This window comes from Echeneis naucrates, chromosome 17 (genome assembly GCF_900963305.1).
Source record: "Echeneis naucrates chromosome 17, fEcheNa1.1, whole genome shotgun sequence".
In the NCBI taxonomy this organism is placed as follows: Eukaryota; Metazoa; Chordata; class Actinopteri; order Carangiformes; family Echeneidae; genus Echeneis; species Echeneis naucrates.
In genome coordinates this window covers 9930992-9944043 of record NC_042527.1, presented here as the reverse complement: position 1 = coordinate 9944043, position 13052 = coordinate 9930992, and the positions used below count along the sequence as shown (strand labels likewise).

The 13052-nt window shown below is 39.8% G+C and overlaps 3 protein-coding genes across 5 annotated transcripts; 1 reads left to right on the top strand and 2 right to left on the bottom strand.

The window, feature by feature from the left end:
- Positions 1-255: 255 nt before the first annotated feature.
- On the bottom strand, positions 256-3871 carry plekhj1 (pleckstrin homology domain containing, family J member 1). Of its 3 annotated transcripts, none has more exons than XM_029525117.1 (7): positions 3622-3871; positions 2935-3235; positions 2706-2773; positions 2558-2624; positions 2276-2366; positions 1834-1897; positions 256-1639 (listed from the first exon to the last, which is right to left on the bottom strand). In XM_029525117.1, exons 2-7 carry the CDS (start codon positions 3026-3028, stop codon positions 1547-1549), a joined length of 477 nt encoding a protein of 158 aa, XP_029380977.1. In that variant the 5' UTR covers positions 3029-3235; positions 3622-3871; the 3' UTR covers positions 256-1546. The 3 variants fall into 3 exon arrangements, with proteins under 3 accessions (XP_029380977.1, XP_029380978.1, XP_029380976.1); XM_029525118.1 differs by having other exon boundaries at positions 2935-3175; XM_029525116.1 differs by lacking the exon at positions 3622-3871 and having other exon boundaries at positions 2935-3583.
- A 1001-nt stretch (positions 3872-4872) lies between these two features.
- Positions 4873-7803, top strand: sf3a2 (splicing factor 3a, subunit 2). Its single transcript, XM_029525042.1, has 8 exons — positions 4873-4932; positions 5545-5833; positions 5923-5969; positions 6113-6222; positions 6351-6400; positions 6901-7041; positions 7131-7199; positions 7297-7803. The coding sequence occupies exons 2-8, from the start codon at positions 5636-5638 to the stop codon at positions 7558-7560; spliced, it is 879 nt and encodes a 292-aa protein (XP_029380902.1). The 5' UTR covers positions 4873-4932; positions 5545-5635; the 3' UTR covers positions 7561-7803.
- Positions 7465-11941, bottom strand: LOC115057824 (junctional sarcoplasmic reticulum protein 1). Its single transcript, XM_029525043.1, has 8 exons — positions 11827-11941; positions 11221-11315; positions 10598-10626; positions 10437-10512; positions 10081-10215; positions 9912-10006; positions 9490-9811; positions 7465-8385 (listed from the first exon to the last, which is right to left on the bottom strand). Exons 2-8 carry the CDS (start codon positions 11312-11314, stop codon positions 8336-8338), a joined length of 801 nt encoding a protein of 266 aa, XP_029380903.1. The 5' UTR covers position 11315; positions 11827-11941; the 3' UTR covers positions 7465-8335.
- Positions 11942-13052: the final 1111 nt, after the last annotated feature.

Below are 13052 nucleotides of genomic sequence, written 5' to 3'. Positions count from 1 at the left end.
TTGCATTTATAATAACTCTAGGTTACTTTTCCTTACACCCCCTCTCCACTGCCACAAAAAAGGGGACGGACGTAGCTGGCTCCTAAAGACACTTTATTGGGATGAAATTTTATCAGATAACAAAATACGCCTGTGTGCTAAATTTTCAACACAAATTGTTAAATCATTTTTTCTCGTTTTTCCTGAATAGCTATTTTAAAAAAAGTAAAAAAAAAAAAACAAAACAAACAAAAAAAACAAAACCAATGCCAGTCCATCTCCCCTTTTAATCCTGTATCACATTCCAGCATACAAAATAGACTTTAAGAAGTTTTACATATTTTAACTACAGCGTACATTCCATCACATAACAAATGAAACGAAGCTAGTGTCTGCTGACTTTTTAACTCCAACTGTTACGCATCTTCCTTGTTTTCCCTATTCCATACATAAAAATAAACAATGGCTGTTTTCTTGGTTGATAGATGACACAGCACAAGGATTTACAACATATTTCAAATGTCTTTATTGGTTAAAAAAAGTATGTTTGTGTGTGTGTGTGAGAGAGAGAAAGATACCAGTGAAATACAGCCTCACAATAAGTAAAAAAAGACTGAACATTCAATGTGCAAAAAGTTTTAAAACTGGAGACACAGTCAATGGCGTATCCTGTTTAAGGGTTGACCAATCTGCAGGATATAGAAATGCCTTACAGTGAAATGAGGTTGAGTGCAAAATTTAAACTCACCATCAAATTACACTGACAAAGAAGTTGGTGTGACACTTAAGAACTCATGTTAAGAGCCTTGTCTCCTAACATGGTCCAATAGCTTACGTAAAGCAGCTAAATTCAAAGTGCCAAAGAGAAGGTACAGTATGTTCAAGTAAGTTATTGAAATTCTAATTTCAAAAAAACATCAACATTCAGTAAAGTAATATGTGCAATATAGTTTTTAAAACTTAATATTCTAATTGCACTGGCTGATAAATACATACTGAGATCTCAAATATGGAGGAAATGTGGCTCAACTAAGCAGATCAAAGGTCTCATGCAGTACAAGAGAGGACAGTAGATACTACTGAAGGTTTTCTATATTGGCAGTTCTATCTAATCATATATCTAATCATCCTGTGCTTATTCAGTAACAGTGTGCACTTACATGATTATCATTATTATTTATGAAATGTTCACATGCCTTGGATTACTAAAAGACCTGAAAAAAAAAAAAGTCAAAACCCCATCTCTACAGCAAGTACATGAGTTATGACATGACATCTAAATGTACAAAGTCAGTCAAGTAAAAACACAGAATAAAAGATCTGAAAATTATATGGCATGTAAAATTCCCTATACTAAAAATAACCCATGGACAGAGATTTTTTAAAAGCCTTGCATGAGCAGGAATATCTGACAATGACAATGAACCTCAGATAGCTTGCAGTTTGAATGCAAAAATATAGGGCAAAAGTGAATACATTCAGAGTAGGTAAAATCTAAAAGTCTAGCACATGAATGTTGATGCCATAGCTGTCAAACCACTGGGGAGTGAATACTGGAATGGCACCTCTACAGCGAGGCAGCATCTCGAGGTGTAAGTTGCAATCCATTGCTGACCTGGAATCGGGTTTCATCCGATATACCATACTGCTCTAAGGGGTCCTGTGAAGAGCATTCATTTCAAACAAACAGTAAATTTTCCTTTTTATTTATAGATGCTGTGTCACAATTTTCGACAAAACTCATAAGTGTACAATATATTTCATACTGTATGCATTCCTAATGGTATACAAATGACAGGACAGGACTATTGCTTGGTAGTCAGTGCTCTAACATATTGCCATGAAGGCTCTTACCTTGCCAGTGAGTCTATGGATTTCAGTTCGATAGAATATGAGGTTTTTTCTCATGAACTCATAACTGCAAGAGATGACATAAGTTAATTTGACATCTAATAGTGGAAAAGTGTGCAGGCAAATATAATGAAGAATAACGCTTTATTTGCTGAATACTGGCATAACTTGCAAATATAGGATTTTACACAGGAAAGGCCAAGTAGGCATGGGACAGTTGAAGAGGTTTATATTCTTCTTTTTTTTTTTTTTTAATAATGCATAGTTTGCCAGAAAATACTGTGTTATTTTATCTTCGATACAACTGAAAGAACTCAGTTTGTAATGATAGCAAGTAAATGTTGGTCATTTTACTTCATATTTGGCGCCAATAAGTCTGATCAGTGGCATGTGACCAATCATATACACCTGTGGTTTTAACATGGAGAAAAGGAGTCACTGCTACCTGGCCTTGATAATGGAGTCTATCCACTCCCCACACTGTTCTTCAGAGTCACACTCAAACAAATACTTCCTCTCTGCTTCATCCAGGAATGCTGCAAACAGATAAAACAAGGCAAATGCATTAACTATGATATAAGGCCATCATTACCAGACTATGGTGCTGCTCAGTGACAGATTAACAAAACACTTTAAATTAGTATTAGCACACACACGTAGACTCAGTCCTCTTGACAACAGACAGCAGGTGAGAGGTTTTTAAACGGATGATAAGGATGAAACTCACCAACAGAGAAGCTCTGACTGTCTTCCCTCTCCACACGACACTGCTCCAGCAGCAGCGCTCCAATCGGCTGACAAATAAATAAAGTTTACTTTGATGCAGCATTTTATGTTTCATCTTGGTGAGATGTTTGCACACTGATTCAACAAACCTCCTCCTCATCGGTCCGGAAGTAAAAGAGGAAGTTAACAACGAGTTTCACCAGCCTCTTCTTTACAACTGTTGGATGTTAGAAATGAGATTGCGGAGGGTAGATTAATAATGTACACATTGTCTAACTCTGCCAACAAAGTGCTGCCCATATTTGTGTTACGTGAAAACGGGCGCTATAAAGAGGAAGCTAATGTGATGAAATCTGGATCTATAATACACCGAGTTACCGTCTCCTTTCTTGGGTCCTCTCATCCCCAGTTCAGCTGCCATCTCTGAGGGCTGGCGGCTCAGGAAGACCAGCTCCTTCTCGTTAAAACGCATCACGGTCACTGACGCAGATACACACCGGCTGAAGACGGACAGACACACACTGCACACGGAGGTCCTCCCACCGGGGACATTACACGGAGCGGGGCCTCAGCTGGCTCAACACACAGAGTTCAGGTCGCTGCTTCCTTATCTGGTGTCCTGAAAAGGTGGCGGAACACGTTTGCTCATTTCTGCGGTCAGAAGTCGGAGCTATCCCCCCTGTGACACACCGGACACACACTTTCCTCAGTACACCGTGACACGCCTCATTCTCACACAATACGGCAGCCGGGGAGGCACAAACTAAGGCTACGGTGCCTTCGACATCCTGCATACATACATACATACGCTTTTAAATACGTATGCTTATATTTGTTATTCATGGAGTTGTTTTATGACGATTTAATTTCATTAGGGTCTAACTGTATATATGCTACGTATACTAAAACTTTGATTATTCTGTTATTAATATAATAGAATAAGCGCAGACACACAATGCCAGTGCTTCAGACAGACGTAACACATCACAATAATTAAACTATCGGAAGCCTAATTTTTATAGTTATTGCAACAAAACCACTAAATAAAATAAGTGGTAATCCTACCAGGGGGTGTAAAAACATCGTAGCAATAAATTTTGAAGTGTTGGGCAGGAGCGTTTGCAGTTTAACTACATTTCTCAGTAGCTTGGTGGCAGCGTCGCTGTTTTCTGAATCAAGTAACTTCTCGGCAGTGAAGCTCGTTTATTGTTCACGTAGCGCGGTGCTGTCCTACATTTACAAAATCATTTCTGAAGCTCAAACGAGCCGGAGATTTCTGTTACGGACTGAAATAAAACTGTCACTCCGACCACACGGAGGCACTTCCGCATGACGCTAGCGTGACGACGCTGGTGTGTAGCTGCGTGTTTGTCAGTAAGATGAGAGGAAAAGTATACTCCGACATTAAGTCAAAAATATGAATGTCCTGTTTGTTTGTGCTGCTTATATGTCTAATTTCAAAACAAATATTTTTTACACTTAAAAAATATTTCAAGCTAATTTTCACTTGAAATTTGTATAAAAATCTTTCCATGGAACCTTTTCTGCTAGTGATAAGGAAAAAAAACTGCTCCATGAACAGATTTTTTCTACTTATTTCAAGGGAAAATTGTCTAAAAACAAGTTACTTTTTTAGGTGATGAGTCTTATTTTAAGTCTAATGAGATTTGGTTTGACTAGAAATAAATATCATTGGTAAGATTTTCAGTTTTTGCAGTGTACATACATATACAGACACGTTTTTGACCATTTTTGTGACTGAAGCAGGTCTACATTCTTGCTGTTGTGGTTTGGTCGTGTTGAGAAATTGCGCAGCTCATTGTTCAATAAACAATTTAACTTTTTTGCGTGCCTGTCTGTTTGACTGACCTTTATTGATCAGTAAGATAACACTGACTTGGCACGAACTTGGTTCAATTTCGTAAAAACGTGGACGTGGTTGCGCTAGTTGCTTTCATTTCGCTGTATCTTAGCTTGCTACATTTCTGAAGGTAATAGCCTTGATGTAGTGAAGCTTCATTTAATGTTAGAGTAACTAGCAGCTTAGCTCACTACACTTTCCAAGTAGTTTGCCAAACACTGACAATTTGTTGACAAAAAATCCATGCTAAATTCACGATTTTTTGTCAGTTACACAGATGATATGAGTCATTTCAATATGAGAGACTAGATTCTCTTTTTCTTTCCTTTTGTCTCTGTCTCACTGACGGACACACTCTCAGCCTGCCACCGGGCAGCCTGGGATCCTCTCCGGTCCAGGAAGAGGCGGTCATTAATCCAAACCTGCCAAACAGAGACCGCAGAAGAAGAAGAGGACTCCGCTCGGGCATGCGCACTAGAGTTCTATGTTGGCGTGATCCGAACGTTGAAGAGTCGGTGAGTGTTTTGGACAAAGAACTGTGTTTCTGAAGTCTTCTCGTGTTTACACATCACTTTAGATGTAACAGCCATGAATATTAGCACACGACCGGAGCCAGTTATGGTCAACTCGTAGTTTAATTGTTTGAATTTGTTAATAATCCATTGATTCTAAGATGTTAACCCCATTAGCTTAGCCTCGTCACAACGCAGCAGCTAATATGCTGCACAGTTTGAACCTATTTTTTTTTTATCCATTCAATGAATTAATTTGAGTTTTATTGTGAAAATGCTAATTTATTCACTGTGATAATTATCTCACGCAATTCAAAACAATTTGTTTAAACTATTTATCAGTTTTCTTTACTTCCCGGTAGTTATACCGATCCCATGTTTTCTAACTTAGACTAAAGAACACGTACTGTTGTTCACTTCGTCTGCTCACCAAACATTAAAAATACATACTCATCCTAATCATATTGTGCTATGTGGCCAAATAAATGCCATTTAAATAGCCTACAGATAATAGGGAGTAACAAACGGTGGTGTAATTCTCAGTAAATCTCTAACTCATTAATATGCAATAGAACATCTAACAGTGTTTATTTTATGTTTCCTCAAAAAAATCAGGAAGGATCCTCTTAGAGAATTGGTTGTCCAGCTTTGACTGGACACTCTGGTCTGGGTGTGTCTATTCGTTTGAGTCCATTGCCTTGCAAAGATGGATTTTCAGCATCGAGCTGGAGGAAAGACGGGGAGTGGTGGAGTGGCGTCCGCCTCTGAAAGCAACCGTGACCGACGGGAGCGGTTACGTCAGCTGGCGCTGGAAACCATTGACATCAACAAAGATCCCTATTTTATGAAGAATCATCTTGGATCATATGAATGCAAACTTTGTCTGACACTTCACAACAATGAGGTAAGGACACATGTTGTGAAAAATCCTGGATTATCACAATTTGGAGTTATTTCTTGTCAATTTACATGCTGCTCTCCTCTGCATTACAGGGCAGCTACTTGGCTCACACACAAGGAAAGAAACATCAGACCAACTTGTAAGTCCAGATTTTGTTATTACTTTATCATGTTGGATGTTAATGGTGGCACAGAATTCACCTACAATCAAATGTGATGATATTTGTTTTTAATTTGTTGTTGATCAAGAGTTACAAACAACCATATGCTCTGTTTGTTTCAGAGCACGGAGAGCAGCCAAAGAAGCCAAGGAAGCTCCTGCTCAGCCAGCTCCAGCAAAAGTCAAAGTTGAGGTCAAGAAGTTTGTCAAAATTGGTCGACCTGGATACAAAGGTAAACTGGCTGCACTGTGATGCATCACTGCATAATAATTCAGTGTTTTGCAGTTAGTTTCACTGCAGTTTTTTTCATATTTAATACACTATCCAATGTCTCTCTCTCTCTCTCTCTCTTCTTCACAGTAACTAAACAGAGAGACCCTGAAACCGGACAGCAGTCTTTACTTTTCCAGGTCAGTGTGTTAGGTGGGAAAGTGAAGTAATCTTTCTGTAAACTTATGATGAAAACACTCATAAACAAAAAAAATATTAAAAGCATCTTTTCTTTGAAATGTATGTGCAGAAGACATGAAGTAAAAACAGGTTATTCTTGCCACACAAAGACTTATCACACTTAACTCTGTTCCCCCTGGCATCTCAATGTCCACTTTGTTGAGTTTTGGGTATTTTCAGGCTGTAGCATTGGCATGATTCCTCTATTGAAGAACTTACCAGCTTGTGATTAACAGAACACATTTTAAAGATTTATTGGACTATTAATCCTGTCAAAGTGAAACTAAATGTCACCCTTGTATTTGGTGAAACACCTGTGGTTTTTCTTGTAGATATGTCAAATTTGATATTTTTTTCCCCTGGGATGTGTGCAGTTCAGATTAAACATATTTTTCTAATCATTACGATATTATACTCTGAAAGACAAATCTGTAAACTAGATTCTTTTTTCGTCAATCAGATTGACTACCCAGAGATTGCTGAAGGAATTGGGCCACGGCATCGGTTCATGTCTGCTTACGAACAACGCATTGAGCCCCCTGATCGTCGTTGGCAGTACCTGCTACTTGCTGCTGAGCCATATGAAACTATTGCCTTCAAGGTGAGTGGAAGCTGCACTTCTGTTTTTCTGCTTTTGCAAAAACGTTCTTCTAATTGTGATATAATTTTTTTCTTTTTTCCCCCCATTAGGTCCCCAGTAGAGAAATTGATAAAGCAGAAAATCGTTTTTGGACCCATTGGAACAGAGAAACTAAACAGGTACTGATAGCTTGATGAACATTTACTTTCTCAAAACCAAACCAAGTATTTCATGTCTCAACACATGTTTTAACATCACCCCACCCCCCCACCTCAGTTCTTTCTGCAGTTTCACTTCAAAATGGAGAAAGCCATTCCTCAGTCCAGCGGTCCAGCTCCTCCTGCAGGTGTGAAACGCCCCCCTCCTCTCATGAGTGGAGTTGGACCTCGCTCTCTAAACGATTCTCTGCCCCCTCCGCCACCAGGCGGAATGTCGGTCCCCCCTCTTCCTCCTGGTGCCCCTGGTGCCCCCCAGATGCCCATGCCTCCCATGCCAATGAGGCCACCACCTCCTGAGGGCCTTACAATAGCTAATAATTGATCATCTGTAATTGGATTATGATTTATTTCTTCCCTGGGCTGCGGTCATACTGCCTGCCTGTCTACAGTAAGCTCACTATGACAAGGCATGTATATTCACCTTTATTATTTCTTCAGATGAGGTTTAAAATGGATGTTGAGTCAACTTTTATACATTTTTTTTTTAATGTAAATGTGCAGGACAGGGTTGCTGTTGCAGCTGTGTAATAGTGACCAAACTGTTTTGTATAAATGCTTTGACTGATATCTTTTAAGAGTCTGTTTTTGTAATTAAATGCTGTGGACAAAGAAAGTCTGGTTTTACTAAGAAATTACACAAGGTTTTTTTTAAGCAAAACATTTTCAACAGTTGTGCACTAACTTGTTGGAATTTTCCTTAGAATAAATTATCTGTCCATCTATCTAATAGTTACTGAAATATTTGTCAGAATTATTTGTAAGCATGTAGCAGAAAAGAGCAGAAGGAAAAACAGTACAGAATAGTCCTTTTTCTACCTGAGGCGGCAGAGGGGGAGGGAGTAAATCAAGGCACACCTCTAAGCTGGGAGGAGCAAAATTAACAAAGGCCTCAGAGCACCTGTGGAATCAGTGTGTGACCACTGTGAAGAGAGTGAGGAGAGAGTTGCTGCAGGAGATATTAAGGAACTAAAAAATTGTTTCTAAAAAGGTTTTGCGGAAAATGAAATAAAAACAAACCAGGAGACAAGTTGAAACTGAGAGTCAGAGAATATGATCAACTGTATGGGACTGCTGGTTTCCTGAAGGAGGTGGAGATCTCAAGCTCTTCTGGATGTGCTTGGTGTGGCTGCGGTGCTCCTTTTGTCATCTACAAAGAGTCAACAACAGCTAAGTTCTGGCTTCTCACTCTAAACTCTTCTGGCTTCCTCTACTTTCCTGACTCCCAGTACCACTTACTCCCCACTTGCCCAGCCATCTGAGCCCTGCAACACACATATTTAAATCCCCCGTGACCCAGAAATGGATAAGTGGTAGATGTGTGTGCGAGAGAAAATATTTTATTCAATGAAATGTATTTTTCCTTTATTTTTCATTTTTAACCTTACTGGAGTTGATTGCAACCCCAACTGAATTGGAGTGTGTTCTTTGTGATTTGTGGGATGTAATTTGATTATCTATATGCAAGGTTTTAAGATATATGAGTTAGGGGCGTCAGGTTATCTTATATTACAAGAATAAAGCCATAAATGAATGCAGACGATCCTTTAACTGGGTTCCCTCAAGAAATTCTCAGATGACACATGGGGAACAAAAAAGGGTATTTTGGCCAAAATGCGGATTAAATACAAGTTTCCTCTTAGGAAGCTTCTTTGTGTGACAGAGAGAGTCCTCAGTTGGTGCTGTCAACGGATGAGTAGCTGAAGGCAGCGCTGGTAGCTGAGTGGTTAGAGCACAGCCATGTAATTGTGGAGTCCCAGGTTCAGCTCTATGCTTCAGATCAATTCCCTTCTCTGTTTCCTGTCAGCCTCTCTGCCAATTACTTTTTGAAAATAAAACTGCAGAAATCCCTCCCAAGAAATGAAAATATAAAAAAGACAAGCAGCTGGCTACAGAGGTCTGATCTATTAATGCAAAAATCTGAGAAGTGTGGTAATGACATTAACTTTTGAAATAACTAATATTGTAAAACCCTTGAAAATGCAAATGACATCAGTCAGAAAGCAAAGCTCTTTCACACAAAATCATCAAGCAAGGCAGCAAAACGCCGTGACACAAGGTTTTTGTTCTCTATGCTTCCATTAACCTGGAAGCATGGATTATTATTTTGAATAATTTGAGACTGAACTCAGTTTAAAACTCCTTTTGATTAGAATTTTGATGTATCAGAAATTGAACTGGAGTCAGACACAAAAAGAATCAACTCATCCCTTTTGAGATTTTTTCTTCTCTTTCTTTTCCTCCAACTTCTTACTATTCTTAGGTACTGTCTCCTCATCTTCTTCATCTCCATCTCCTGCCTCCTCTTCTTCAAGGCCCTTCTTTTTATTTCTCTTCTCCTTCTCTTTGATATCTTCATGCCGGGTTTTCGTGGCTCTCATGTTCCTCTTTGTTAATTTCCTGTCCCTTTGCTTCATGAGTTTTTTGTCTGGCAGCGGCTTGTTTCTGAGACCACTTGATGTTCGTGCCATTGCTCCTTTCTTTGCTCTCCCTCGTTTCTCTTCTCCATCATCATCATCCTCATCATCAAAATCTGGCAGCCACCACAGCATGACTTCCCACAGAGAAGTTTCAGGCTAGAGGCAGGGGAATGCATGAAGTGGGTCAAGCAAGACGAATAAAATCAAATGTTCACATATTTATATTACAAAGCAATTAAAACCAACAGTAATTCACCTCCAGTGTTTGGCCTCTGTGTCGTAACATCCCCGACCGTCTCAATATTAGTCCATCTTCTTCCCCCTCTGCTGCCCCCTGACCACGCAAAACTTCTGTTTTTGAGGAAAACCACTCAGTTACATCAAGCATGTAGTTTGCGTGTGCTTATGCTTGCCGGTCTACTTGCCATGAAGCTTTTGAAACCCTGAGGTGAGCACCAGGATGGTAATAGCCACAAACAGACATCGATTCAGAGTGACATTCTCCCATGGTGTGTCAATCTGCATCGGGTTTTGGATGGGCAGGGTTTTATGCATGGAGGCTGAGGGGAGATAGGAGGGGAAAAGTAGTAGGAGAAAGTTACAGACGAATTACAGGAAATATATTTGGCAAAGTCAAGTTCAATATTTGCGTCTTTATGTTTCCTGTTAAAATGACAGATTTAAAATAGTTTCAGATAGGATGTGAATGTAAATGTTTCCCAAAGTGTTGAACTGTTTCCACTAAAGGCTGACAGATAGGTGGTAGTGAAGAACGCCTCACTTGTTCTGGGGATGCTTGGTTCTCTGGGAAAAGTCTTTGGTTCTGCCCTCTGTTGCTGTGAAACCGGAGGCATTTCCTTTAGGAGAACAACATGAAGGTTTGAGGAGACCAGATATTAAAGAAATGCACACTGAAAATTTGCTAATGTTGGTCCAACTAACCTCTCTGATTTTTCTTGTGACATACATTTCTGAAACAAGCAGATGGAGATTTAATGATCATAAACTATAAACAAACAAACACCCAAACAACCATTCCGTCAATCTGGAGTTTATTAGTCCACATATTTTTAATGTAAACTAAATACTAACGTAAGCATGCTGCCATACTGATGTTTAACGGGTATATCCTTTATCTTGGTTTAGTATCATGACATGGACTTCACATGGACATAAGCTGAGATAAGCCTCGAGTCCTGGCCATATTTGAGTGAACTGATGATAATTGTGGATGAAAAGTCACCAGAGTCACGAGAATGCATCTTCTGGGATGCATTAATGACTGTACAGTTGGTCAGGAGTTTGACTTTTAAAGAGTGGGTGTTTTTGTTTTGTTTTTTTAAGATGGACTGAGTCTTACACCCACTGACCAGTGAAATAATCTGAACACCAGCCATCCATCCAACACAGCTGAGCTGCATTATCACAGTAGTTTTAGACCAGGAGTCATATTTCAGTGGCTCCCGGAGTTTCTGCTCTGTATTTATAGAGTTGTACAATATAAGCACAATGGATTGTGGCTTTTATATGCAAGCATTACAATTTCTCTATGTACGTGTTGCCACCTGGTCTGTGGATCTGTCGAACAGCCTTCTGTGGAGGAGGATCAGCGCTTGTTGGCCTTAACTCCTCCTCAAATGTCTCATAGCTTTCTTCCATCCTGAGAGAGAGAGAGAGAGAGAGAGAGAGAGAGAGAAAGTAACGATGTTTCAAAAATCCCTTAACACATTTAGAGATGTACATATCACACATCACGAACCAGAGGCCAGTTCAGCTTATGGTATTTCTAGAAATGCTTGTCATGCTGTCACCTTTCAAAAACAAGATGATTTCGTTGCTCACAATGTGATGATTGTCCTTATCGGCACTCTTTACTCTGTACAGTAGAAATGGTTCTTTCCAACTTCTCTAGTTTATGACTAAAACGGAAGCAGCTTGTTGACCTTCACATTTACAGATGAGGCCTTTACATGACATCTCTAAATGGACATTGAGCTTATGTCCTAGGCTCTATAAATAGATAAAGCAATGTCACTGGAGAGACCGGTGGCTAGACACTGCATATATAAATAATCCACAAAAAGAAGGATACCTAATGTTACTATCGCACACCTGTCCTCTTCTATGCTGAAGCATAACCTTTGACCCTGATAAATCAGTAAACATCCTACCTGCCTCCACATTTGGGGTCCCCTGGGCACCGTCTGTAAACCTTTGTCACAGAGGCCTGTTGTTCCTCTGCTGAAATGGCAGCAGAGTCATGCTCTAAACTGTCTGACAGCCGAGCACAGGTGCTGGGGAAGGAAAAAACAAAAAGCTTTGAGTGTCATTCAGAGGCGTTGACTGAGGCAGGGTTGACATCATCATTCATTGTACAGCTGTCACATCCCAGCAGAGGGACAAGAGGAGGAATAAAGGTCACAGACACATTTTTTTTTTTTTTTATCTGATTTGGTGTGAAATGTGTGAGGATGCATCAATCCCAAGAAGTTTCTTTGCTAACACCTCTATCAGAAAAGTTTTAAAATGTTTTTGGTGTAAAGTTCCCAAAAAGTACCACAAATGAAATGTGAAGATTTCATTTTATATGCTTCCACTGCATCATCTGTTCATTTGGGAAGCTGTTTAATAATTCACCAGCAGGGGGAGCCATTGTACCTTGGAGATGGACTTTCCATCATTACTGCTCCATGTTTGAAGTCTGTATTACGTCTGAGTATCATGCTGGCATATTTCCTTTTTCATGAGCCAGCCATTATCTGCATCCCCTGCGTCACACACACAAGACTTTTTTTTTTTTCTTTTTAACTGATAATATTGAGGTAGTTTCTTCAGCGGATCTTCCACCAACCTACTATTTTGTCCACTGAACGAGGCAGAAACGTATCCTGATGCTGTGTATGTGTTGTGAAACTGACCTCTTTGTATGATTCAGCCCACTAACAAGAAGCTGCGTGAACAGAAAGAAATAAAGATGATTGTGTTGCACGTTGTCAGGTGGTTGCAGGCCACCTTTAGTGTTGGTAAACAGACTGGTGGCAATGTTGACTCAGAGCCTTGCTAGGACTTTTCAGCTGGATCACATGCCACTATACCCTTCAGTAATAACACTGAACGGGACATAAGGTCTGTAAGATTTGGCGTGGGTCGGCTGTGAAACATGAAGGCCTGGCGTCAAATGATCGCTAGAGCTTCATCATGTCATCAATGTGCACCTGCTCGGTATCAGGGTGTTAGTATAACAGTGATCGGAGGCATGTGTCAGTGGGTGGGATCAGGCAGAGAGTGAACATTTTGGCTATGAAGTTTGTGAAGTATGAGCAATTTTGACAAGAAACAAATCATGATGTCTAGACGACTGCAGAATAATGCTTGCCACGCTGAAAAAATGGTTGAG